The 27306-nt window shown below is 32.4% G+C and overlaps 2 protein-coding genes across 3 annotated transcripts; one reads left to right on the top strand and one right to left on the bottom strand.

Annotated features, from left to right (window-relative positions):
* Nucleotides 1-527: 527 nt before the first annotated feature.
* Nucleotides 528-7466, bottom strand: LOC132735575 (arylacetamide deacetylase-like). 2 transcript variants are annotated; one of them, XM_060722533.1, is made up of 6 exons: nt 7424-7466; nt 5757-5867; nt 4923-5043; nt 3916-3979; nt 3314-3435; nt 528-2281 (listed from the first exon to the last, which is right to left on the bottom strand). In XM_060722533.1, exons 1-6 carry the CDS (start codon nt 7463-7465, stop codon nt 1638-1640), a joined length of 1104 nt encoding a protein of 367 aa, XP_060578516.1. In that variant the 5' UTR covers nt 7466; the 3' UTR covers nt 528-1637. The 2 variants fall into 2 exon arrangements, with proteins under 2 accessions (XP_060578516.1, XP_060578515.1); XM_060722532.1 differs by lacking the exon at nt 7424-7466 and adding an exon at nt 7085-7280 and having other exon boundaries at nt 534-2281.
* On the top strand, nt 7433-13456 carry LOC132735576 (prefoldin subunit 5-like). The gene is made up of 5 exons (XM_060722534.1): nt 7433-7591; nt 9861-9995; nt 10725-10799; nt 11952-12057; nt 13305-13456. Exons 1-5 carry the CDS (start codon nt 7514-7516, stop codon nt 13370-13372), a joined length of 462 nt encoding a protein of 153 aa, XP_060578517.1. The 5' UTR covers nt 7433-7513; the 3' UTR covers nt 13373-13456.
* The last annotated feature ends 13850 nt before the right edge of the window (nt 13457-27306 follow it).

The following is a 27306-nucleotide window of genomic DNA, read 5'->3' as shown; positions in this document are numbered from 1 at the left end:
AACTTTACAGAAAAGGCGTATGACACAGCATGCAGCATGACATTTTCTTAATGGACTATTTGTGTGTGTGTTGCAATATCCTCACCTATCTCTTGTCAAATTAAGCGGCTTTATATTTGTAATAAAATTTTGCAATAAATGGATTGTCAAGTGTGGATTATATAATGTCAGTTACCGCTTTTGAAATGCATTTTATATAATAACAAGAAGTATCTTTTAAAACGATACTCAGCCGAAGCAAATCTGTTTATCATGCAAAATTATATCATTTCTAAGTTTTCAATACAAAAAAGAAATGTAATAATTATTTTTGTAGCTATTAAGAAAATACTCATTTTGTAAACATTGAAATTAAATAACAGCAGATTTATATTGACGATTTTTCAAAAGATAACAGCTTCTATTTAAGGTGTCCCTTTTACTTGTTTTACGTTTGACTAAATTTGGTTATAATTTACAAATAAACCTAAAAAATTAAAAGACTATCCTCATTCCTGTATATTTCATTTTAGAACTATCCTTTACATTTTATTTTATAGTGGCAATTCTGTGCGATTGAGGCGGAGCCTCACAGGGGCCAGTCAGAATTGGCGAGATTTGAGTTCAAATGACTATTTATAGCACGATCTTTGGCTCCACGTCGGAAAAATACTAGAGCATTCCCGACGGACAAACCTTTGCCAGCGGACCCACAGTCACACTTTGCACGACACAAATATTCATCAATTTGTTCCTGGATTTTTTTTCTTCATCTTTTTGGTTATTCAGGCCAGCCGTAATAGCCATGGATCGAGGTGATAAATAATTTTAAACTACATTGTATCTTCTCCGGCTAGCCGATCATGCAGGAACCGGATTCCGGCTAGCGGGAGAAGCCGGAACAGCCGGACAAGACAAAAATTTGTTCCTGCTGCTCCGGCTGTCTGGCTAACTTCACGAACATACAAAACTATCCCTTACATTTTATCATACAGCCATCCTTAAAATTTTATTTTAGAATGGTAAGAACTATCCTATATAGGTTAGAACTATCCTGAACATTTTATTTTAGAATGACCAATGAGTGTCACCGATTTCAGTTTGTAATTTTTAAATGACCAATGAAAATTCTTACCATATTCAGTCCCTCACTGTAAATTTTACAGGAAGTCAAACTGATAACAGACGGACTTTGTCCGAAAAAATATTGTTAGAATTGTCAAACCCCGGCGTAAAATTTTGCAATAAATGGGTGGCCAGGTCTTGTGTGTTTTATTCAGATTTCAGTTGACGCATGTTGATAATACGATGCATGTTTGTTTTTTTATTTGCTTGTAGGAATAAAAAAATTGAGAGCAGAATCATTTATTTTCGAAACTGTTTTGGTAATGAAGATGTGTGGCTGAAGTGATTATACATTTGCTCTGGGCAGAAAAGAAAAATCACAAACTGAGGGAGGCTACTCTAAAATTGGCTCACCAGTTACGAGTCTTGGTCACATTACTTTTCCAGATGTCTTTTATTCATTACCCAATTTTCTATAGTTTTGGAGTTGGGCTTTGTTCAAGATATATTTAGAAACTAATAAAAGGGAGATAATTAAAGAAAAAAACATGAACAAAAATTAAATGATTTCCTTCTCTAATATTGTATCTGTATCATAAATTATTCCTTAAAAATTTGATGACCTTTTGAAGAGCGTCACGACCTGTAGCTGTCCTCGTGTATGAAACCACCCCGTGCCAAGCACCGTACAAATGCTCGTGCGTAACCTCGACTCCAGCAGATTTTAGTCTGGCTTCATACATAAAACTTTCATCTCTTAAAATATCAAATTCTGCGGATAGAAAATAAGTTTTTGGCAATTTCGATAAGTCGTCGGCCATTAGTGGTGAAAAAGATGGATCTGTCACACACGGCTCGAGCTCACGTGCAAGATCTTCGTTGTATAAACTGCCTGGTGGGTCAACGTGTTTTACTTTGTACCTAGGATGCTGTATCAAGCTGACGTCGGCGAACTTCCAGTACTTTGATTTCTTAAATTCATACGATGTGTGATTGTTGGCGAGAAGTTCTGCAACAGGAGGGGTTGATTTACCCGTGCAGTAAATATACCACGCCCCCGCAATAGCGCCACCTAGCGCGAGCTCGTTGCTCTGTTTCACATATGAAGGGACTTGGAAGTTATTGGCTTGGAGCATTGGGTAAATAAGGACTTGTAATATAGGTTGGACTATACCAGTTGTGCTGTATGCCAATAGCCAAGACACGGCTGCCGCTAAATTACCACCAGCGCTGTCACCTTAAATAACAATACAATGTACTTATTAATTTAGCAATGTTAATTTAGCATTAACGTATTAGTTACACAAACCTCATTGATAAAAATACAACAGAGTAAACTCCAAATTAAGACCACGAATAGTTTGACTGTATCTCCAAATATTGATGATATGGAAGCTGGTCATGTCAATTAAAGAAATACGGCAGCTTAAAGGGTGAAAAAATATCATAGAATGTTTTAATGTCCAACCCACAATGATAATACACGTTATCTCAACAAAGAAAATAGAGTATGTTAATCTTTGTCCCGCAAAAACACATGCACGGAGATTCAATTGAGAACTAAGGTATGTAACTCCAATCTACATTTTTCCTAAATATGCCATAAATTATCGAACATGATTTATATTTCGTGTGTCTCGTTTTTTCGATTACAGGTCATGTCCTTTGTTTGTTTGAATACCTCAAACTTTATTAATTTACACTAAAGTAAAAATAATGACAGAAAACAATATTCACGGAGAAAACAAAAAGGCCAAAAAAGATAAACCAAATTTATAAGAATATTGAAATTCCATGTGCATATATCTTATCACCATAAACAAAACTTTATTATGTTTCAATTTCTTCTGCTGGATCTTTTTGATACTACTGGACACGCAGCAATGATGGCTAGAACGTGTACAAGCTATTTGAAATACTGACAAAGGCATGTTGCAATTGCTTTGTAAATGTACCTACCTTTATATACGTGTATTCACATATATGTTATAATATAATGCATTGAAAATAATCTATGGTTACATGTAAAACAAATCATTAGTATATAGTAGTACAACTGACGTTACAATTATGCCTTAAGAATTGTTTACTTGGGCATTCGGTCCAAATGTCTGTTTAATAATAATGGAATATTTCTCAAATATCATCCTCAAAAATACAATCCGGGGCCGCCAAAACTGACCTGATGCCTTTGGTAGTTAATCACTTTAAAGACCGATCATTTTGGATTAGAAAGTACGTCCAAGTTGTTTAAGTTATTTTCGCTCACCAGCTATTGCCACTTTGGTTTTATCCCCTCCGTAAACGTCTGTTTGCTTAAGAACATTCAGCGTTACTGTGTAACAATCGTCTGCTGCGGCCGGAAACTTGTGTTCTGGTGCCAACCGGTATCTGTAAGATAAAATGATAGCGTTATGTGACAACAATGCGAGCGGGGTATACATGATTTGAAATGCCTATAAAAAGTACTTATTGTAATTCCATATTTTCAATAGCTTTCTAAATAATATTTCAAAGAGCACTTCTTTTCATTGCATGACATTTTTATGTGACATACAGTCTATGGAAACCTACGTCATTATATACATCAATAAGAATAAAAAGTAACAAGCCACTGCATGTCTACCAACTGATTCGAAGGCTCGCGTTCGGCAAGCCTTGTACCTACCAGTCCGAGTCAATAATTAATATGTTTAATAAAACTGATGTCGAAGGACAGATGCCTTTTACTGTCTATGTATACCAAAAGAAGAAGCAAAAGCTAAAATAACAAAATGAAATCATTTACTAGTATTGGAAGAACAACAAGCTATGCACACTAAATATTCTAAAGGATGACGTCATACAAAATGGACGCCCCTTGATACTCACCCTACAGAAATGATGATAATGTCCAACTCCTTGGCCATTTGTCTTAAAATGTTTTCATAACAATCTGAAACAAACGGCAACAAAAGTTTATCAAATTAATGTTCTACCTCAAAATTCATTTATTATTACCGATTTCTCCCAGTTACAAAAAAGCATCATATCTATTCTATGTAAAAAAGCATGATAAAATATTTGGAATGGATCTAAAAGAAGGGTAAAATCTATGTTCATATCACTTCTAAGGTCCTTCGTAGCTGAATGACGAACAACTCGAATTATTTTATATAAAAGCTTGAAGAAGACCAGGTCCATCAGATAATGTGCCCTTCCTTCTTATAAAAGCATGAAATGCCATCAATCTAGCGGGGGTTATTTTGAATCATACAAGTCGCACTAATAATTATACAATACGGTTTGTTTCTTAATATGAATTTCTCTTTCACTTTTGATATTTATATCTTTTTTTGAAGAGGGGCGTTCGTGGGCGCCGATTGTTTAAGGTCGTTGACTTTAAACCCCTTGCCCTTCACCACTGTGGATAAGAATCTCGCCAGGGACTTTAGACTCATTAAAATAATGCATGTCTTCCCATGTCTGTAAAACGAAAATCTTCATTTAACCTCTACTGTGTTGGTGCGACGTAAAATCTAATCAATAAAAGTAACAACCAATAATAGTAAAATCGAACCAATTGAAAATATTATGAAGAGATGTATTCAGCTGAATCATAAAGTAACGCATAAACAGAAATATTAGTTGAGTGTCAAGGCCACAACTGACAAAAATACTACCATATGTTTAGCAATACAATATATTGTACGAGATAATACGTATAATATCGAGGTAATACAATATCGAAGTACAAATGTAATACAATATCGAGGTAATACAATACCGAGGTAATACAATATCGAGGTAATACATTACCGATGTAATACAATATCAAGGTAATACAATATCGAGGTAATACAATACCGAGGTTATACAATACCAAGGTAATACAATACCTAGGGAGAACGTTATCATGCCGCCGCCATGGTAATACACTAGGACGGGTAAAAGTTTCCCATCCAAACCATTTTTGCGGTATATACGGACTGGTACTTCTTCTATAGTGGTGTCACGGATCTGAAACAGAATGTCCATTTATTACTTGCATGTATATGTATACCTTTGAAATGTGTTGAAATTTGTTTGTAAAAGTTGTAAGAAGTTTGCAAAACCATGAACAATCCAAACCTTTCGTATCAAGCATTGCCAGAAAATACAGAATATGATGGAGAAAACACTCTAAATCGGTTCCTCTTTACTCCGCATCTTTCAACAAAATGTGTACTGCAAATCGCATTTTAAACACACTTTTAAATTGTTAAAAAGAACTGAGTATTGTTGAAATAATACTTTGTCTCAACTGAAACGCTTTCTATAGTCCGAATAACACTTCAGTCAGAAAATAACTTTGTCTTGATTGCCGTCCAGTTTTGAGAGGTTCAACGGTACTGAATATATCACGAGAATCAACATAATGATATGTACATGCTTTACAATATAATGGAAGACTTCTTCTGTATCATGTTTAAATCTGAATAAGAAGGTAATATGTTCTTAACCGGTAACCTGCTGATTAGTACTTGTCACCAGTATATAGAACCAGGCCAGAATACACATCCATGCAGTCTGATCAGGCTCTATACTGTTGGTAGCTCAGTTTTTTCTTGTTTTTTTTTGTATTTTGATATTGAAATCCCTTAAACATCAAATGAACTGTTCCAAACCAAAAGCAGGGTAAATCTACTACATAAATCCAGTAAGTTCATAGTTAATTTTGACAAAAAATATACCTCTAATCCTTCAGATGAAATAGGTTGAGATGTCCATGCAAACATTGTACCAAACGTTATTCTGGTGATATTCAAATTGCTGCCATATCCAATACCGCTGCCAACCGACCCCTTTAAAAGTAAATATTGATAATTATGCATAGGATTGAGTAAAATGAGATGTGTCGTCTAACTGATATGTTACGTCTAAGGGGTGAATCTTACTTAAAGCCCAAACACAAATGGAAAGGTATTTTTTTTAGAACTTGCTATGTCAAAAACAAAGAATACATGTACTGAAAATGTTGTTTTGTTGTTGTTGTTTTTGCATGATATGGATCTTTAGCACGTGCTAAGATTAGAAACAGTTTTTTCTAAACATTATATGCCAAAAATGTCCTATGGTTGTACAATTAAAACTTTAAATATATATATATATATATATATATATATATATATATATATATATATATATATATATATATATATATATATATATATATATATATATATATATATATATATATATATATATATATATATATAGAAATGAGAGAATATATACACACATATTTCTATCAATTTATCTGCACACTTGTATCTTAAGTGATCCCACGCAGGGGAAAGTATAACTGTATTGAATTTAATTATCTCCCTTTATATATATATATATATATATATATATATATATATATATATATATATATATATATATATATATATATATATATATATATATATATATATATATATATATTATATTTCTTTAATGTTCAGAAATGTATTAAAATGGATTTTTCATAAATCACCAATTCATACTTTCGATGATTTTATTCAAATTTAATTTGAATAAATATACAAATATGTCATCGGTTAAAACATTAAAGCCAAAATATTTCATTGGTTAAAACGCTGAAACCAAACTACATGTATTTCATTGGTTAAAACATTGAAGCCAGTACGCTTTTTACAAGTTGACTGAGATTTAGTGTTTCAGTGGTATACTATGCTTGACTATACATATTGAAATCCATATTTCTCAAACCCGGATTGACAAAAATTTAAATAGTCTCTTACTCATACAATATATAATTTGTGTACTTTCGAATTCAAGGATGCTTAATTCACGTATATTAGAAAGAACACGCAGTCCAAGAACATATGTATGTGCTATGTATCATCATGTCAAAGAACCAGCTCATAAACCAAGGATGGCACACAACTTACTAGCATCAACAATGATTTAGTTCATCAAATTATGGCATCTCTACACCATTATATCGGACCTGGATAAGTTTTAATCAATCTAGATAGCTTTTCGTAAATTAGCTTTTCGTAAATTAACAAACCATCAAATGTGCAACTTTAAATCCAGCAAGGAATGCTTTCAGTGTCCATTTTTCTTGTATGCCTTCGGGAAGCGGAACGTTTAAATAAATCCCAAGATATGCAAACAATAATGCAAACAATATTAAAGCAAACTTTACACCCATAGTGAAATACGGAACCAGTACGTCACAAAGCGATCGTGGATTAACTATATTTTCACATTGACACTTCAATATATTTATCACAAGAGTTAGTTATCCTGCTATAAGAGTCTTAGAATGAATTTAAAAGTCTATTCAATAAATAATTCGCGTTTATATGCCAACTTCCACGCTGTCAAACTAAGTATGGAAACTAACCATGTCCGACTGTGTGTAACGGGAAAATACGGACATTAGCATATCTTAATTCCAAGCGCATGAGTGACTGAGATTAAATTTTTATTCATCATGGCTGGAAAACAACAAATTGATATCGGTCAACTACCGATTCAACAATTGAATGCTCTTACTCAGCAGTTTCAAGAGGTAATATATCAAGTTTCAAGAGTGGTTACGCACACACTTTCCCGTAATATTTTGTAAAACTTGTGTTAAATTATGAAAATTTATCCGTATCGCATAGACGCTCATTTAAAATTACCTGAAACATGCATGAACATCACTATGGAAGTTAAGAATAATATTATAATTCTTTTGCGAGCAATAAAAATTTGCAAGACCTGAGGTTAAGTGGTTTGTGATTCTTGAACAGGTCTAGGATTTCATTACATTTATCAGTTGATTTTATCAGTCTATGAATTTATGGACCATAATGAATCTCTAGACTATCCATAAATATCACGAGAAAGCGAGCTCTTTGCCTGAATTCATATTAATAACATAAAATATTAAATCCAGGGTTCCCGCTGTCGCTCGCCAATGGCGCCAAATGCGACAAAATAGTAATTCTGGCGCTTAAAATCTTCAATTGGCGAATTTTTCAATTGGCGAATTTTACTGGCGCCAACGTAAGATAAAAGCATCCGACAACTAGTACACTTAAATATCATAAGCGGCCGCGTCAATTACATAAGCGGCCCTAATGTGAAAGGTCACGCGCGATTAGTTTGTTTATCAAACTGTATCATCAATTTTGTCATCAATTGTGTGACACTTCAGGAACATAGCAAGATAAAAGTGTCAATGTGTTAATTGGAACAATTTACGTCTTTAATCCTCTGACTTGGAGCACTGATAATTACACATGTGGTCAAATGGTGTTAGTAGCGAATCAGAGAAATGAAAGATCGTCCGTGATGTTGACAAACATTGAAATTTTAGGTAAGTTAATAAAAATTAAAGTTGTGGTTCTATTTTAAAAAGGATAGTTATCAATATACACTTAAATGTATCAGTTTATTTCAGAATCCTGATAAAACTGAAAAAGTTTTATATAAATGTAATGTTTATTTAATCAGCTGCTTATGTTGTTAATCGCTAATTCGTAAATAGTCCACTGAATTTTTGTTTGGGCTATTATTTTTTTAAGTTGAAAATATTGGCTATCATTTTATTTGAGCCAGTGTGAGCCCTGCATATCTAAATGTAAAGTGCTGAAATGTTTAATCACATGCAAAACCTATTTGAATAAACAATATTCTTCATTGTTAAAAAGTACTTAGTATCTATTTCATTTTTTGTTCTTTTTGATTTTTAGATGAAGTCAATTTACAGTGATGTTTTTTGTTTTTTTATTTTGTATCTGTAGATCACCAGAATGTCAGGAAGAAGCTGGAAAGATCTTGGCCCAGCCCAGTCAGTGAGAATGAATAAGTGATAAGAACTGCTATAGACAAAACAGTGGAAAACAGGATCTCCCAACCTCATAACTAACTTAAAATGATGTTTTTGATAACATTTATGTTGTCACATGTATTTATTCAAATGGAATTTGAAAACCACATAATACTATGTCTATATTTTAGATAATAAACATGTGCAGCTGTAATAAAATGAAACATTATAAATATGTGTTTTTAATCTTAATGATATATAACTGCTAAAGATAGGCATGTCTCCCTTGCAGAATTACTGGCTCCATATTGGCTCCAACTTTGGAGCCATTGGCTCCAACTTTTTCTGATTGGCGAATTTGGTGGCGCAAACTAATTTTGACCCAGAGGGAACCCTGAAATCGTTGGATGCCTTAAATTCGTCCCTGCTGTAGGGGTTACTCACTTACTGTGTATTTCAGAAACATTTCAACAAATGTTTAGAAAGTTTAGTTGGATGTTTATAAACATCAAAGTAAATTTAATGTTTTTTCTAAATTCCTTCAACATTGAACACTTGGATCTTTAAAAAATATACTGTATTTATATATCCAAAATAATAATTCCATTTCAGGGAGAGTTATTAATATTCAGATTGACCAACACAAAGTATCCAAAGATAAATTTCATAAAAACTTACAATCAGTGACCACAAACTAATTTCCTTAAACTAGTTACACTTTTTGCATCCAGTTTAGCATATATTAATGTTGCGATACTTCGATTTTCTTTAAGATAATATACTTGGCCTCCTGATATGAGTCAGAGTGATCTAGGTCACTATGTTAACAGTTCATGTTATTCGAAGTATTAACATTGGAAGTTGCTAACGATATCCTATACTTATGGCCATTTTTTTTCCTAGACCATAAATTTTGTGTCATCAATATTTTCAAGAAAAAAGGTTTGTTTATATTGAAATATTATAATGATTGCTGTTGGAGAATGGTTTAAATAAAATCATGAATATTTATTTTTTTCAGGAGATAGAGTTTTTCACCAACTCGTTGAATCAGTTGAAGTTGGCACAGAGCAAATATGTAGAGTCTCAAGAAAGTTTAAACAAAGTCTGCCCAGAGAGCAAGGATAAAGAAATACTAGTACCACTCACCAGTTCTGTATCCTTTACTAAAATAGTTTTCAAAAATAATAGCGTCAAATACATGGGTAAAAGATTTCAGGTTACTGGTATTGACCTGAATTTTTCAGGTTTTACTACTCCTGAAAACTCTTTTTTTATTTATAACCAATGAAAAATATGATCATTGTTTTTAGGGTTTTTTTTAGATTTTTTTTACTGTTACTCATGCAAATAGGAAATTTAACTTCCATGATTTAATAACAGACTATGAGGCTCCTAGGTGTAAATAAGGGTTTAATAATGTGCTCAATTCATGATAAAAATATATATAAATGTACCATGATAGAAGGCTAATGAAACTATATGTATCATATGATTCTTGGCATTATTTGCTATCTTGTCACAAAGTGACAAGATGAGCTTTTGTGTCACAATTTGTCCGGCCGTCCGGTGTCCATCCGCAATTTTTTTTTTTTTTTTTAACAACATCTTCTCATAAGCCGCCAAGCCAATTTCATCCAAATTTCACAGGAATGTTCTCCTTTGGTGGTGACCTTTAGAAATTGTTCAAAAAATTTAATTCCATGTAGAACTCTGGTTGCCATTGCAACCAAAAGAAAAACTTAAAAGTCTTCTTTTTTAAAAACCCAAATAGCTAGAGCTTAGATATTTGGCATGAAACATCTTCTAGTGAGTTTTACCAATTTTGTTTCAATAAAATCTTGTGGCTTTTCTGAACATTTGAAATCCTTAACTATATTTGTAGATGTATGTACCTGGACAGTTAAGTGATGTAGACAATGTGTTGGTAGATATTGGGACAGGATACTATGTGGACATGGTAAGAGATATGTACAGCTAATGTAAATTAGTTAAATATCAAATAAAACAAGTGTGAAAAATACTGTGAAAAAGGTTTCTTGAAATTATCTTTGAATATAGATAAAGAAGTTATAGGTCAAAAAGTAAGGTCATTAAAGACCTACATGTATTATTATAAAATCTTTACATATATGATATATTTTGATTTTTCCCACTAAACATTTCATATATTCTGATCTGTACATTTACCTTCAGACTATACAAATATCTAAATGTGTGTAATAATTGAAAGTACTATTGATGTTGTTTATAACACTAAAATTAAATAGAAAAAGAACAAAAAAATTTTCATTTGAAAAAATAAAAAGGAGAAAAAATAGCATAATTGAACATCGAAACAGGCTTCACAAAATTTTCTCAACTTTCTAACATGTCCAGCAAATAGAGAACTTGTACAGTAACATTTTGTCAAGGCATAGACCAGTTGTCAATCAGAATTTAAGCATAAATTTAGATATTAATCAAAGACTGTTCCTTTTTTGCTTGGATACAAATTTCAGGTTAGCTTGATCAAATGTTAGAGGAGCTGTGATCTTGTGTTCCTCATATGACATGAAAAATACTACATGAAGAAGAGTATTTCAAATAAGCCACAAGCTTTTTACACAATCCAGCTTAAATGTTATAGATATTTAGACTAGGGCTGTCATTGATGGAAAATTTTGTATCGAGATATTGACAGACAAACATTGACAATATATCGACTTTGACAGATACAATGAAAAACATTTCAATCTGTGTTATAAATTGGGATCATGGTCTTATGCATGTTACAAATACTACAAACCAAAAGAAAGTGTTTTTTCTGTTATTTTTGTCACTAACATTTGAAAACAGACTTTAAAGTTCAAGTTAGCCAAGAAAACTGGAAAAAAGTGACTTCTCTTACTAGGTAAAATAGGGAGGTATATTCACTAAGAGAAATTAATTAAAGTTTACATTGTAGCTTGTATTTGAAAGTGTGTTTTGATATTAAATGGGATGATGAATATCAATAATATATCAATATTGCGATATTCAATGACAGCTCTAATTTAGACTATATGTCAGCATATAGTATAATCATTATCATGTAATAGTGTTATTGCAGTTTGTCATTCTAAACTTTCAGGGTGTGAATGCGGCAAAAGAGTACTTCAAAAGAAGAATAGACTTTCTGACAAAACAAATTGAAAAAATCCAACCTGTCCTTCAAGAAAAATATAAGATGAAGCAAGGTAAAACTGAGATATTTATACACCCAGAAGTGAGAGCATATAGCCTTGCTTTTGAATATATTTTATATTATATTTACAAATACTAAGTGCCATAATTTAGCATTTACTTTACACACGTGTGTACAGCGCAACAAAGTTTCAGCTCAATCAAGATATAAAATATTGTTTTGGTTTTGTCTTTCTTGCATAATAACCAATATAAAATGTTTGGTTTTTGCAGTTTTAAAGGCCAGGGGTTGTTGTTAACTGTCTTTCAGTTAAGTACTGGCAGTCATTTGACCCTGGATCTATTTCATATACACTCAACAACTTTAAAAACATACCTGTCAGTGATGATTTTAACATTAAAATGAATTAGTCCATAATGGAAAATCTGTAATACCATAGAATTAAATTTTCATTCCTTAAAAAAGGCAAACATATAGAATAAGTGTTGAAGGGCATGTAAGATGCTAAGCACCTGAAAAAAGTAGTACTGAGTCATAAAAGTAGCAAAATGTAAACAATGTAGTATTTTTACTTTCATACAAAATACTAAATCACTATAATTTTACTAATTGCCAAAAAAGCAACAGAAGCAAAAGATGATTCTGGTAATTGGCCAGTGAGTAATGTTTTGGAAAATAAATAAAGGGACACCAGAATTAAAAAAAAACTTCGGAGAAATAAAGACCATACTGGGGTATGATGAGCCTTTAAAGTAGTTAAATATTTACCTGTTTTATGACAATTACTTAGTCTCAAGGTGAAAGCAACAAGTTCACAATAGTCAGTATTGTGTGATATAACCCATTTGCTAAAACACTGCTGTGAAAATAACAGCCATAAAGTATTGCTAGCAGTTTATATTCCTTAAACACAATAAATTATTGACTTTTGTAAATTTTCACCACAGGACTTTTTAATTAAGTGTCATTTAAAACATAATTGTTTATCTATTAAAATGAAATTCTAACTGATGTTTTTGAAATTGATTATTATCTACTCCAAATTTAATGCAAATATTTTCTACACAAAAATTAATAACATGCACTAGATGTTTGTCGCCTATACAAAGTAAAGAGTTATGGCCCTTGAATAAAAATGTGTTTTGCCCTGACAATGATTTTTGTGTCTCCTGCTACACAGTAGCTGCATCATGCAATTGGCTATTATGATCACTGATTGCTCTTGTTAAAGATGTTGAGAATAGTCATTTTATGATGTGAAACACGTAATTATATGTAGTTTTATTTGTTTATTTTCAGTGACAACAGAGATCTTACAGATGAAGATTGCCGCACAGTTACAAGCTCAGCAGTCGGCAAAAACATAATATGAACAAACTTATTTTTCACTCTTTCATGCAATTTGCTGTGAACTTTGAACTATTTAAAATACATTTATACATAGCAAATTATTATCTGTTTGACTCTTCTGTTCTGATATTATCAGTTGTAGTTGTAGAAATTCATAAATTAGTGATTTTGTTGTATACAAGTGCCCTATATTTGTTGTAAGCTCACCTGAGAACAACTTGCTCATGGTAAGTTATTAGTGTGATCCCCCTTAGTCTGTTGTTTGTTGTCAACAATTTTTTTTATTTAAACAACATCTTCTCTAAAACCAATTACTAGATATTTACTAAACTACTTAGGAATGATCCCCCATCAAAGTTTTTCAAATGGTTCCTTTGGGTTGTATATGAAGGTCATAGGGTCAAAAATTGGCTTCTAAAAATATTTTACTCTGAAACCTCAAGGGCTAGAGCTTAAATATTTGTGGCCTTGCTGAGTCATAGGTTTGCCTTATATGTATGTAGTGAAACATTAAAAAATCTTTGAAAGGCCAAGGGCTAGAGGTTGAAAATTAAGCATGAAACCCCAATTTATCTTGTGAACCTATACCAAGATTGATGAATTTATGGCCCTGGGGTCAAAAATAATCCCTGCCTCTGGGAACATTGTTTTCCTTATATGTATACAGAAAGCTTCTAAAAAAACCATCTTCTCTGAAAGTTCAAAGGCTATGGCTGAAATTATTTTCCAGTTGACCTCTTCCAAAATTGTTAAAATTATTATTCTAAGGTCAAATTTGGCCTTGTCTTGTGTCATGGGTTTCCTCTTTATGTACATAATAAACAAAAATTCATCTTATTTTAAACATCATGGGTCCTTACAATCCTAAGATTTGGTGAGGTTGTCATAAGCAGTAGACAACCCCTATACATGTAGATTTTTAGATCAGTCGGCCACAGGTCAAGATTATAGTGGCCTATACCTTTTTCTGCTCTTAACTACCGGATACATGTATAGAGAATATTAATAACTTTTTGTCCTCGGGTGAGCACTTTGGTGGCCAATGCCCACATGGATAAGCACTGTGAAATCACTTTATTGTATTTGTGTTCATGAATCTAAAACTTGTCAAGTTCTTGCATTCTCTGACAAATTCCTCTAATAGTTACCAGTGCAAGTATATACCTTTATTATATTCCTATAAATTTACATGCAAATCATGAAACGCTTGGACAATCAATGGATAGAAAAACTATGTTTTAGTGCGGTACCATATATGGAAGTGCCAGACTATTTTCTCTGTTTGCTCCCATCTTAGCAGTGCATTATTTAGTACATATGTATTTGGAAACAGGAACCGATGCTACTGGGGGCGTGACCTCTTGACAAAATGACATATTCATTGGTGAATATTATTTCTTGACAGCTATATTTGTGTTTGTAAAATAACTTGTAGAAAGTCAGTGATTTAAATATATTTTTGTCTCAGAATTAATAGGTATATTACAAAAGGAACATTATGTTGTACTAGCTTTCTGGGGCGATGTATTTTGCTGCTTCAGCATGTGAAAATTGGTATTTAATTTTCCAACGCTGCTCATAGCAAAATACAAAGCTTCAGAAAACTAGTACAATGTATACTCATACTACTTAGAACTCGTGTAACAATTACCTTTTTTAAAGCCTAAATTCCCATTCTACTTATACAGGTTACATTTTATTGTATAGCAAACTAGAGTTTTGTAGTTGTTCGGGGGAAATGTGATGTTGGTGTATGATGAATCACATGTTTTAAGTCTGTTTGTATAAATAAGGTGTGTGTAATGCATTACATCATTTCACCACCATTTGACGATATGAATGCAAATGTTAATTTGTTTGCTACTTATTAAATTTTAGTTTTTGTAATTTTGTGCCCCCACTATAGGGGAGGCATTAGATTTACCTTTACGCCTGGGGTTTCGCTTGTGGATTATTGGGTGTTGTCAGAGTAATTGCCCTTGACTTAGTAAAAATTTTCAATTTGTGTTGTGTGAAGCTCAAAAAGTATTTAACCTAGAGTCATGAAACTTAATAGGAATGTTGGTCAGCATGTGCAGTTGTGCACCTTGGATTTAGCTTGTGGATTTATCCAGTATTTCTAGAGTTATTGCCCTTGACTTAGTAAAAGACTATTACTTTTCAACTTGTGGCCTAAAAAATATTTGACCTAAAGTCATAAGATTGAAAAAAACAGAGGAGTGTGGGGGCACCCACACATTTTTAGTTTTAACTATAATATAAACAAGAAAAAGAAACACAGTCTTCTAACTTTAGGTGTACCAGTGAGTGTATGTGTACAAGTGACTTTACGGGTTACTGTCTAGCTGAATAATTTGTATTTGCATTGTATGTAAAAATCTTATTTGTCATTATTCAGTAAAAATACAAAGTAAAAGTTGCTGCCTTTATATACATTTTCCTACAATGGTTTCCAGTACAAGTAAATGTACTCTTACTACATGAATTAGTGGGAAACTATCCAGCTAGCTTATATACTGAGGTTTGTGGTTCGACTTGGGTTATTCTTTCATAATTCACAGAAGGGCACTTGAGGTTTTCCTCCACCTGCAAAGCTTGGATGTTGCCCTGTGACTTTAACAGTGTTGATGTGACTTAAAACCAAAAAATATAAAAACTACATTTTAACATTGCTATGTTGAAACAACTATATTTTGCTAAACTTAAAATCCTTCCATTGTGTCTGATAAATAAAATGACAATATTGGCTGAAAAGCGAGAGACATTTTTGTTGATCAATTTCAATATCAATCTTGTATTGTTCATAGTTCTCTTGAGAGAAGTAATTCAAAACATATACAGTTATCCTCTGGTCTATAATATTAGAAGTCATACATAACTATCCTCAGTTCTGTAACATTTAAAGCGTAACTTCCGTTCTATAACATTACAAGCCATACACATTTATCTTCTGTTCTATAACATTACAAGCCATACACAGTTATCTTTCGTTCTATAACATTACAAGCCATACACATTTATCTTCTGTTCTATAACATTACAAGCCATACACATTTATCTTTTGTTCTATAACATTACAAGCCATACACAGTTATCTTCCGTTCTATAACATTACAAGTCATACACATTTATCTTCTGTTCTATAACATTACAAGCCATACACAGTTATCTTCTGTTCTTTAACATTACAAGCCATACACAGTTATCTTCTGTTCTTTAACATTACAAGCCATACACAGTTATCCCCCGTTGTATAACATTACAAGTCATACACATTTATCTTCCATTCTATAACATTACAAGCCATACACAGTTATCTTCTGTTCTTTAACATTACAAGCCATACACAGTTATCTTCCGTTCTATAAGATTACAAGCTGTACACAGTTGATCTTACGTTCTATAACATTACAAGCCATACACAGTTATCTTCCGTTCTATAACATTACAAGCCATACACAGTTATCTTCCGTTCTATAACATTACAAGCCATACACAGTTATCTTCTGTTCTATAACATTACAAGTCATACACATTTATCTTCCATTCTATAACATTACAAGCCATACACAGTTATCTTCCGTTCTATAACATTACAAGCCATACACAGTTATCTTCCGTTCTATAACATTACAAGCCATACACAGTTATCTTCCGTTCTATAACATTACAAGCCATACACAGTTATCTTCTGTTCTATAACATTACAAGCCATACACAGTTATCTTCCGTTCTATAACATTACAAGCCATACACATTTATCTTCTGTTCTATAACATTACAAGCCATACACAGTTATCTTCTGTTTCTATAACATTTCATGCCATACACAGTTATCTTCCGTTCTATAACATTACAAGCTATACACAGTTATCTTCCGTTCTATAAAATTACAAGCCATACACAGTTATCTTCCGTTCTATTACATTACAAGCCATACACAGTTATCTTCCGTTCTATTACATTACATGCCATACAAAGTTATCTTCCGTTCTATAACATTACATGCCATACACAGTTATCTTCCGTTCTATAACATTACAAGCTATACACAGTTATCTTCTGTTCTATAACATTACAAGCCATACACAGTTATCTTCCGTTCTATAACATTACAAGCCATACACAGTTATCTTCCGTTCTATAACATTACAAGCTATACACAGTTATCTTCCGTTCTATAACATTACAAGCCATACACAGTTATCTTCTGTTCTATAACATTACAAGCCATACACAGTTATCTTCCATTCTATAAATTACAAGCCATACACAGTTATCTTCCGTTGTGTAACATTACAAGCTATACACAGTTATTTTCCATTCTATAACATTACAAGCCATACACAGTTATCTTTCGTTCTATAAATTACAAGCCATACACAGTTATTTTCCATTCTGTAACATTACAAGCCATACACAGTTATCTTCTAGTCTATAACATTACAAGTCATACACAGTTATCTTCCGTTTTGTAATTACAAATAACATTGCAAGCCATACACAGTTATCTTCCGTTCTTTAACATTCCATGCCATACACAGTTATCTTAAGTTCTATAACATAAGAAGACATACACAGTTATCTTCCATGATATAACTTTACATGCGATACCCAGTTATCCCCCGTTGTGTAACATTACAACTCATACAAAGTTATCTTCTAGTCTATAACATTACAAGCCATATACAGTTATCTTCAATTCTGTAACATAACAAGACATACACAGCTATCTTCCATTCTATAATATTACAAGCAATACACAGTTATGTTTCGTTCTTTAACATTACATGCCTTACACAGTTATCTTCCATTCTATAAAATAACAAGCCATACACAGTTGTCTTCCATTCTATAACATTACAAGCTGTACACATTTATCTTCCATTCTATAACATTACATGTCATACCCAGTTAGCTTTCATTTTTTAACATTACAAGCCATATATAATTATCTTCCGTTGTGTAACATTACATGTCATAAAGAGTTATCTTCCATTTAGTAACATTACAAGCTATACCCAGTTATCTTCCGTTCTAATACATTAAAAAACATACACAGTTATCTTCAATTCTCTATTATTTTTAAAAACATACACAGTTATCCCTTCCGTATACTAATAATTGCTCATACTTGGGCTTGCAAGAATTTTCAATCAAAATAAAGCCACAGGCGTCGGCACATTTATATGTATGGATTTAGTAGCCGGGTGCTGGATAGTAATTACATGTATGTTCTTGATGATCAAGAGGAGATTATTTTATGATAATTTGATCATTACTGGCAAGACAAATGTGCCGAATGCAGTTTCATATACACTTGCAGAGGTCTTTAAAAATCTTTAAAAAAGGAAATTGTCAGAAAACCATAAACTCAAACGACTTGGCATTTCAACGATATTTTGTTATTAATTTAAATCATGAATTACATGTAAATGATTTATGCACAAACACCCATTGCATCTCATGTTTGCATATCTAAGACCAAGGTTAAATATTTAGGTCAAAGGTCAACTTTATCTGTGTCAACGCTTTGTCATTATTCAATATACCATTTTATCAAACAACATTTTTTAATTGTTATGGATGACAATTTAGAGATATATTGATCTCTATAGAGAAATATGATATATTATTTATTTAGATTTCACGTGAAGAAATAGATAGTTCTAGTTCCTAATTACCATATATCAATAATGTCATGTTTCAGTCTAACAACACTGCATTTCTTGATAAATTACTTCCTGCAATTTGAAATCGATTTTAAAATGATATATTCAAAGTGTTAATTTATCATTTGTATAATGTGCAAATCCTGTAACAATAAATCATTTTAAAATAGTGTACAGTGTTTTCTGCCATATCCCATGATTCATAACTTGTTGATATATAGGCTTAAAACAGTCAATCGATATAATTTTATTTTTAAAAAGTGGATGTAGAATTCTGAAAATTCAAATTTTCTTTAAATGAATATTCAGCAAGGCAGATTTTTTATGCTGCATCAGGTCTAATAATGTCATCTTGCAACATTCTGTTGACCGTCTGTTTGTACCCATTTGTCCAGTATTTCAGATTTTAAAGCCCACAAAAGGGTGCGCAAATAATTTCAGATAATCCATTGAACACAAATATAACTACTTGCCTCCGTTACCCGAAACATTCATGAAAAAAAAAAGAATTATATAGAACGAAAATTAATTTTATACTTTGCAAGATTAATTAATGCTTACACTAGAAATCTACGGATTGCACTTGTACTTTAAGAATTGTTCAGTTTAATCATAGTTTGTTGTATGATTATACAAATGTACACAATATACAATTGAACAAAATTACAAACATTTCCATCAAGCGTGTATACAAAAAGGTTGGGCCAAACTTAAGTTCTAACAACATTATCGTGGGCCCTCCCCTAGTAAGTCGCGCTGGTTTTCATTCCCGTCTTGGACCAGCAATTTGTTTCCTTGAGCAAGACACTTAATTTACCGTACACTCATTGTTAACTACTGCAGCGTGGCTTCCTTCGCTATCAGACAATCAAAGGGCTGCAACCTCTGTGGTATTTTCTGATCTTTGCAATCTAAATCATACTGACTATCTGTATGTATTTTCCTATATAAGTTTATTTTTATATACTATAATTAATCTTACGCAGCGACTGCGTCTATAACAGTTTGAGATTGATACATATGGAATTTTGCATGACTAGAGTTGCATCAAAAAATCATTTTCATTTTTTATGACAGCCATACTTTATACTTGCATATCGTGGCTACTTCCTTAAAAAAGACACTTCAAAAAAAAATTGCCTCGACTAGGATTTGAACCTTGGGCCTCTCACACCCTAAACGAGCGCGCTACCTCTGCACCACGGTGAAGTAATACATATGTAGCTTGAATAATAACAAATACATTGTAATTCTAAATTGAGAATTTCCATTCCGTGTTTGTAATCCTTACTAATTTCGAGGTATTTTCTTCACTATAAACCTGTTGTTTAACACTGATGAAAATAATTTAGCGAAAATCTTCTCGCCAAAACATGTCGTACACATGTAAATATTCCACTACTCGACAGTCAGATTTATGTGTACTACGCTCTGGAGTATTCGGTAATCGACATAGCTAAAAATAGCATTTTCATTGATTAAGCTTTACGGAAATAGCCGAACATTTTTCATTGGGTTAAAAAGATATTCATCCGCGAAATTTGTGATGGTAACCTCATATTTCTATTGACTACTCTAAACTTTTAATGCACTGTAATTCGTTAAATGCATACATTGAAAATTATTCTTGATTTTAAATTGCTGGTTTTTAAGCAGTTCTGAGTGAGAACTACTTTGCGTTGTTAGGTCTGTTAGGAAAATTTGTGTTAGACCGTGGATGTTAGCTATGTATTTACTGATCTTGCGATCAGAAAATACAAAAACTAAATTATGCATAAACTAGTCAAGCCTAAAAAAGTACGGCAAAAAATCACTCGAGACGTCACTTGCTCTTGATGTAATATAACTGTAATATATTTTATTATTACACACTTATAATTATATAACCATTGCATAACTTAATCAATTTTATCTGTTTTTAATATGAAACAAAAATTATTGAAGGCGTAACTTATGTCAGTACTGTCGTTACTATTAATTATGTGGTTAAATGTAATTTTAGCTAATAAAAGATCAAGAAGTACTTGGAATGTGTTATTCTTTGATGGAACTATTTGTCGGAACAATTTCTAGTGCGCTCTGTTAGATGACTATTCATAAAAGAGAATTAACTTAAAATTCTATCATTTTATCAGCTATTAACCTGCGTATTAATTGCTCATTTTTATTGCAATGTTTTTTGTTTTGCTATTCATAATTTATTTCAAACAAAAGTCCCTCCCGTGCAACCACTGTGTATAATAGACTAAACTTCACAATTAATCCATAGGTAGTCTTCTATTATTAAAATTATATAAGTGTTGTTTTTTTCCTCATATAAATGTACTTGTAATAAATATGTCAATGGAGCTTAATGGATCGATCGTCAGAAATAATGTCAAGTGTGCCTGGAACGAAGATATTTGATATGTACATGAAATAATGTCAAGTGTGCCTAGAACGAAGATATTTGATATGTACATGAAATAATGTCACGTGTGCCTAGAACGTAGATATTTGATATGTACATGTGGCATTGTCTGGTCACACCGTACAATCAAATCGGCAGCCGTACTAGTATATACATTTCGGTGTAGAAAAACAATTAGCGCGGTAAGTATTTATCTATTTTAACATATCCTAACTGTGTTCCGGTAAATCAATGTTATGGAGTTATGGTCAACATCCAAAGGAGCAACCTAACATTCTTTGACCCTGTGCAAGTTTACTAAACGTGAATTTTGACTGAAAATAACCACACTTTCCGACGAGATGCCGCCTTTTAAAAACATTTTCTCATGAAAATAAATCATTTTAAGCAGAGAGTAAATTCGCACATACCACCAAATCGATATGCCAGTCTAATAACGACACAGTGCTTAGCAGAACAGTCATGAAAGCATAGCCACTGCAAAGCGAACCTGCTATTTCAGAAAATGTAACTACAACCTGCCATTTCAGATAATATGACTACAACCTGCTATTTCAGATAATAAAGCTACAACCTGCTATTTCAGATAATAAAGCTACAATATGCTATTTCAGTTAATACAACTACAACCTGCTATTTCAGTTAATATGACTACAACCTGTTATTTCAGATAATATAACTACAACCTGTTATTTCAGATAATATAACTACAACCTGTTATTTCAGATAATATAACTACAACCTGTTATTTCAGATAATAAAGCTACAACCTGTTATTTCAGATAATATAACTACAACCTGTTATTTCAGATAATATAACTACAACCTGTTATTTCAGATAATAAAGCTACAACCAGCTATTTCAGACAATAAAGTTACAACCTGCCATTTCAGATAATATGACTACAACCTGCCATTTCAGATAATAAAGCTACAACCAGCTATTTCAGATAATAAAGCTACAACCAGCTATTTCAGACAATAAAGCTACAACCTGCTATTTCAGTTAATATAACCACAAACTCTATTTCAGATAAAATACCTTCAACCTGTCATTTTAGGTAATATACCTACAACCTGCTATTTCCGGTAATATATCTACAAGGGGCAGGGCGTGAAGTGGTTGCACACTTGGTTCAAGCGAGCGAATTGGTTGCAAACTTGACAAAATGGCAAACACGGCGTGATTTTTTGAAACGGGTGAACGAATTTTTGCCAGGCAAGTAGGTTTCTTTGTTATTTTGAAGTTCATTAGTATGTCTATTCCATAATGCAATATAAATGCCACACTCGGTTAAAAGGTTTCAGCATCCTAGATTCTGTTTTGACGAAGTTATTGAAGATATAAACTGATCATGTAGATATTTTGAAATTTGACATGTGACTGTTCTGGTCGGTTTTTTTCCTAATTTATTCGAATTTGTAAGTTTTGAACTTCGTTTAACAATAACAAAATATGTTTCTGTCAATGCTGTACAAATGGTTTAGTTCGCAAGTCCGAAGATAACGTTCAATACACAAAAATATATTGTTCAAGCACATTTTGGTTGCAGACTTATACTTCAAGCATTTTTGGTTGCAAACTTTTGTGTCAATAATGTGGCATGCATATTTTAGCGAGGAATAACTTATCTTTTTAAAAAAAAATAATTAGCAATATTAAGGCAATTATACCCGTTCATCTAATAAGAAATATATATACAAATTGTGCATGCGTGCAGATATATCCTAACACAGGGTCTTTCAAATAGATATAAAACACAATATGCTAAATTGAAGTTCAGTTGTGTTTATCTTCATCATTTTTTTCTCCTCGATATACTTCTTTTCTTTTTACATAGTCTTAGGACTTTTTTTTTTATCTTGGCATGACTAACAGTAAAGGAAAAGAAGAGAAAAATAGCAACAAACAGCTTTCATTATTGTTCTTTTTTTGAGATTTGAAATAAATTTGATTCTATAGTAGATACAAACTATATTAACATTGACACAAGGGCATTATTCACATGTGTCTTTAAATTGTTCCTTATTATTGACCAATCGAAACATCTTCCGAATTCCCTAACTCGAAAAATGACTTTAAGTAGTTTTGTCACATATCAGTCAATGTAAATTACCAATCGTATATCAGTTATATTATGATCTAATAGTCAAAATAATTTTTAGAATACCAATTGACATATATGATATGTACATCAAATCCGAAATATTGTAAACAAACATGTCATTTTAACTTTTGGTTTATAAGTACATTTACATACTTTATGTCTAAAGCAACTGCTGATCTTTACATACGAAACAAACAAAATAACATTAATTGTGGTTTTGATAAACTTTGGAAATTTTGCCGAGTATATCGTATGTGTGCACATGTCCTTATGTTTATGATGAAAATAATTCACTTACATACGTACAGCAGTACTCTCACATACGTTTTTTGTATGTAGTTTTCATTTGCATTTTACATATGATGACATATTTTAGAATTGAAGTATCAATAAATATTTTTCTTCTATGTGCTATTTTTTTGTTTGCAGGCTTTTACTGATGATTATAGTATTGAACTGAGAACCATGTAATTTGAAACATAAAGTGCATACTTGTTGTAAAAGAAGAAAGTATAAATAACACATATAACAAAAACAAGTAAAAGAACATAAATGTCAATAATTGCCATTGAAAATAGGTTAATAAATATAAACTACTACAATCCTTTTGCAAAGTTTTACTATGGATTTCAATAGAATAAGAATAAGTTTGCAACCAAAAATGCTTGAAGTATAAGTCTGCAACCAAAATGTGCTTGAACAAGATATTTTTTATGTATTAAACGTTATCTTCGGACTTGCGAACTAAACCATTTGTACTGCATTGACAGAAACATATTTTGTTATTTGTAAAATGCAGTTCAAAACTTACAAATACAAATTCGAATAAATTAGGAGAAAAACCGACCAGAACAGTCACATGTCAAATTTCAAAATATCTACATGATCAGTTTATATCTTCAATAACTTCGTCAAAACAGAATCTAGGATGCTGAAACCTTAAATCGAGTGTGGTATATATATTGCATTATGGAATAGACATACTTACTAATGAACTTCAAAATAACAAAGAAACCTACTTGCCTGGCAAAAATTCGTTCACCCGTTTCAAAAAATCACGCCGTGTTTGCCATTTTGTCAAGTTTGCAACCAATTCGCTCGCTTGAACCAAGTGTGCAACCACTTCACGTCCTGCCCCTTGATCTACAACCTGCCATTTTTAGGTAATATACTAACAACCTGCTATTTCAAATAATATACTTACAACCTGCTATTTAAGATAATATACCCTACAACCTGCTATTTCAGGTAATATACATACAATCTGATTTTTCAGATAATATGACTACAACCTGCAATTTCAAATAATATAAATACAACCTGTTATTTCAGGTAAAATATCTACAACCTGCCATTTCAGGTAATATACCTACAACCTGTCATTCCAGGTTATATACTTACAACCTGTCATTTCAGGTAATATACCTACAACCTGGTATTTCAGGTAATATATCTACAACCTGCCATTTCAGATTATATGCCTTCAACCTGCTATTTCGGGTCATATACCTACAACCTGTCAACCTAAAAAAATGCCATTTCAGGTAATATACCTACAACTTGCTATTTCAAGTAATATATCTATGACCTAACATTTCAGGTAATATACCTACAACCTGCTATTTTAGGTTATATACCTACAACCTTCCATTTCAGGTAATACACCTACGACCTGTCATTTTAAGTAATATTACAACAACCTGTTATTTCTGTAATATAACTACAACCTGCCATTTCAGTTAATATACCTACAACCTGCCATTTCAGGTAATATACCTACAACATGCCATTTCATGTAATATACCTACAACTTGACATTTCAGGTAATATATCTTCGTCCTGCCATTTCAGGTTATTTACCCACAAACCTGCCATTTCAGGTAATATAACTGCAACCTGCCATTTCAGGTAATAAACCTACGACCTGCCATTTGAGGTAATATATCTACAACCTGCCGTTTCAGGTACTATACCAACGACCTGCCATTTCAGGTTATATACATACAACCTGTCATTTCAGGTAATATACCTATAACCTGTCATTTCAGGTAAGATACCTACAACCTGTCATTTCAGGTAATATACCTACAACCTGCTATTTTAGGTTATATACCTACAACCTGTCATTTCAGGTTATATACCTACAACCTGTCATTTCAGGATATATACCTACAACCTGTCATTTCAGGTAATATACCTACAACCTGTCATTTCAGGTTATATACCTACAACCTGTCATTTCAGGTAATATACCTACAACCTTCCATTTCAGGTAATATACCTACAAACTGTCATTTCAGGTAATATACCTACGACCTGTCATTTCAGGATATATACCTACAACCTGTCATTTCAGGTAATATACCTACAACCTTCCATTTCAGGTTATATACCTACAACCTGTCCATTTTAGGTTATATACCTACAACCTGTCATTTCAGGTTATATACCTACAACCTGTCATTTCAGGATATATACCTACAACCTGTCATTTCAGGTAATATACCTACAACCTGTCATTTCAGGTAATACACCTACAACCTTCCATTTCAGGTAATACACCTACGACCTGTCATTTTAAGTAATATTACTACAACCTGTTATTTCTGGTAATATATCTACAACCTGCCATTTCAGATAATATACCTACAACCTGCCATTTCAGGTAATATACCTACAACATGCCATTTCATGTAATATACCTACAACTTGACATTTCAGGTAATATATCTTCGGCCTGCCATTTCAGGTTATTTACCCACAACCTGCCATTTCAGGTAATATAACTGCAACCTGCCATTTCAGGCAATAAACCTACGACCTGCCATTTGAGGTAATATATCTACAACCTGCCATTCCAGGTACTATACCAACGACCTGCCATTTGAGGTAATATACCTACAACCTGCGATTTCAGGTAATATATCTACCACCTGCAAGGTCAGGTAAGATACCTACAGCTTGCCATTCAGGGTATATATCTACAACCTGCCATGTCAGATATAATACCTATAACCTGCTATTTCAGGTAATATCTTCACCTACAGGTAAGATACCTACAGCCTGCTATTCAGGTAATTTATCAGGTCAGATATATATCCTTCACAACCTGCCATGTCAGGTAATATACTACAGCCTGTCATTCAGGAATAAACCTACAACCTGCCTGTCAGATATAATACCTATAACCTACAATTTCAGGTAATATATCTATGTCATTCAAGGTACTAAACCTACAACCTGTCAGTTCAGGTAATATACCTACAACTTGCTGTAATATATATAATGACCAACATTTCAGGTATATAACCTACAAACAGCTTTTTTTATATATATCTACAACCTGCCATGTCCAGGTAAATACAACAGCCTGCCATTCAGGTAATTTATCTACAACCTGCCATGTCAGATATAATATAACCTACAATTTCAGGTAATATATCTACAACCTGTCATTCAAGGTAATAAACCTACAACCTGCCAGTTCAGGTAATATACTTGAGACCTACCACAACCTGCCATTTCAGGTAATACCCTACAAACTGTCATTTCAGGTAGATTCCTATGTCATTTCAGGTATAACCTACAACCTGTTTTTTCAGGTAATATACCTACAACTTGTCATTTCAGGTAATACACCTACAACCTGCCCATTTCAGGTAATACATATTCAGGTAAGATACCTACAACCTGTCATTTCAAGGTAATATACCTACCTGTCATTTCAGTAATACTACAACCTGCCATGTCAGATATAAGAT

This window comes from Ruditapes philippinarum, unplaced genomic scaffold, assembly GCF_026571515.1.
Source record: "Ruditapes philippinarum isolate M1 unplaced genomic scaffold, ASM2657151v2 ctg1366_1_1_1_1, whole genome shotgun sequence".
In the NCBI taxonomy this organism is placed as follows: Eukaryota; Metazoa; Mollusca; class Bivalvia; order Venerida; family Veneridae; genus Ruditapes; species Ruditapes philippinarum.
The sequence above is the reverse complement of the archived record's forward strand: the minus strand, read 5'-3'. Positions and strand labels throughout refer to the sequence as shown.

What these genes read in the sequence shown, in the direction of transcription:
- LOC132735576 (XM_060722534.1), top strand. Translation starts at nt 7,514, where the DNA reads ATGGCTGGAAAACAACAAATTGATATCGGTCAACTACCGATTCAACAA. An exon ending in TAGTACCACTCACCAGTTCT is followed by an intron (nt 9,996 to 10,724) that starts GTATCCTTTACT and finishes CTATATTTGTAG; the next exon opens with ATGTATGTACCTGGACAGTT. An exon ending in CAGGATACTATGTGGACATG is followed by an intron (nt 10,800 to 11,951) that starts GTAAGAGATATG and finishes CTAAACTTTCAG; the next exon opens with GGTGTGAATGCGGCAAAAGA.
- LOC132735575 (XM_060722532.1), bottom strand. Translation starts at nt 7,228, where the DNA reads ATGGGTGTAAAGTTTGCTTTAATATTGTTTGCATTATTGTTTGCATAT. An exon ending in CATGATAACGTTCTCCCTAG is followed by an intron (nt 3,980 to 4,922) that starts GTATTGTATTAC and finishes CGTTTGTTTCAG; the next exon opens with ATTGTTATGAAAACATTTTA. An exon ending in AACCAAAGTGGCAATAGCTG is followed by an intron (nt 2,282 to 3,313) that starts GTGAGCGAAAAT and finishes TTGTTATTTAAG; the next exon opens with GTGACAGCGCTGGTGGTAAT.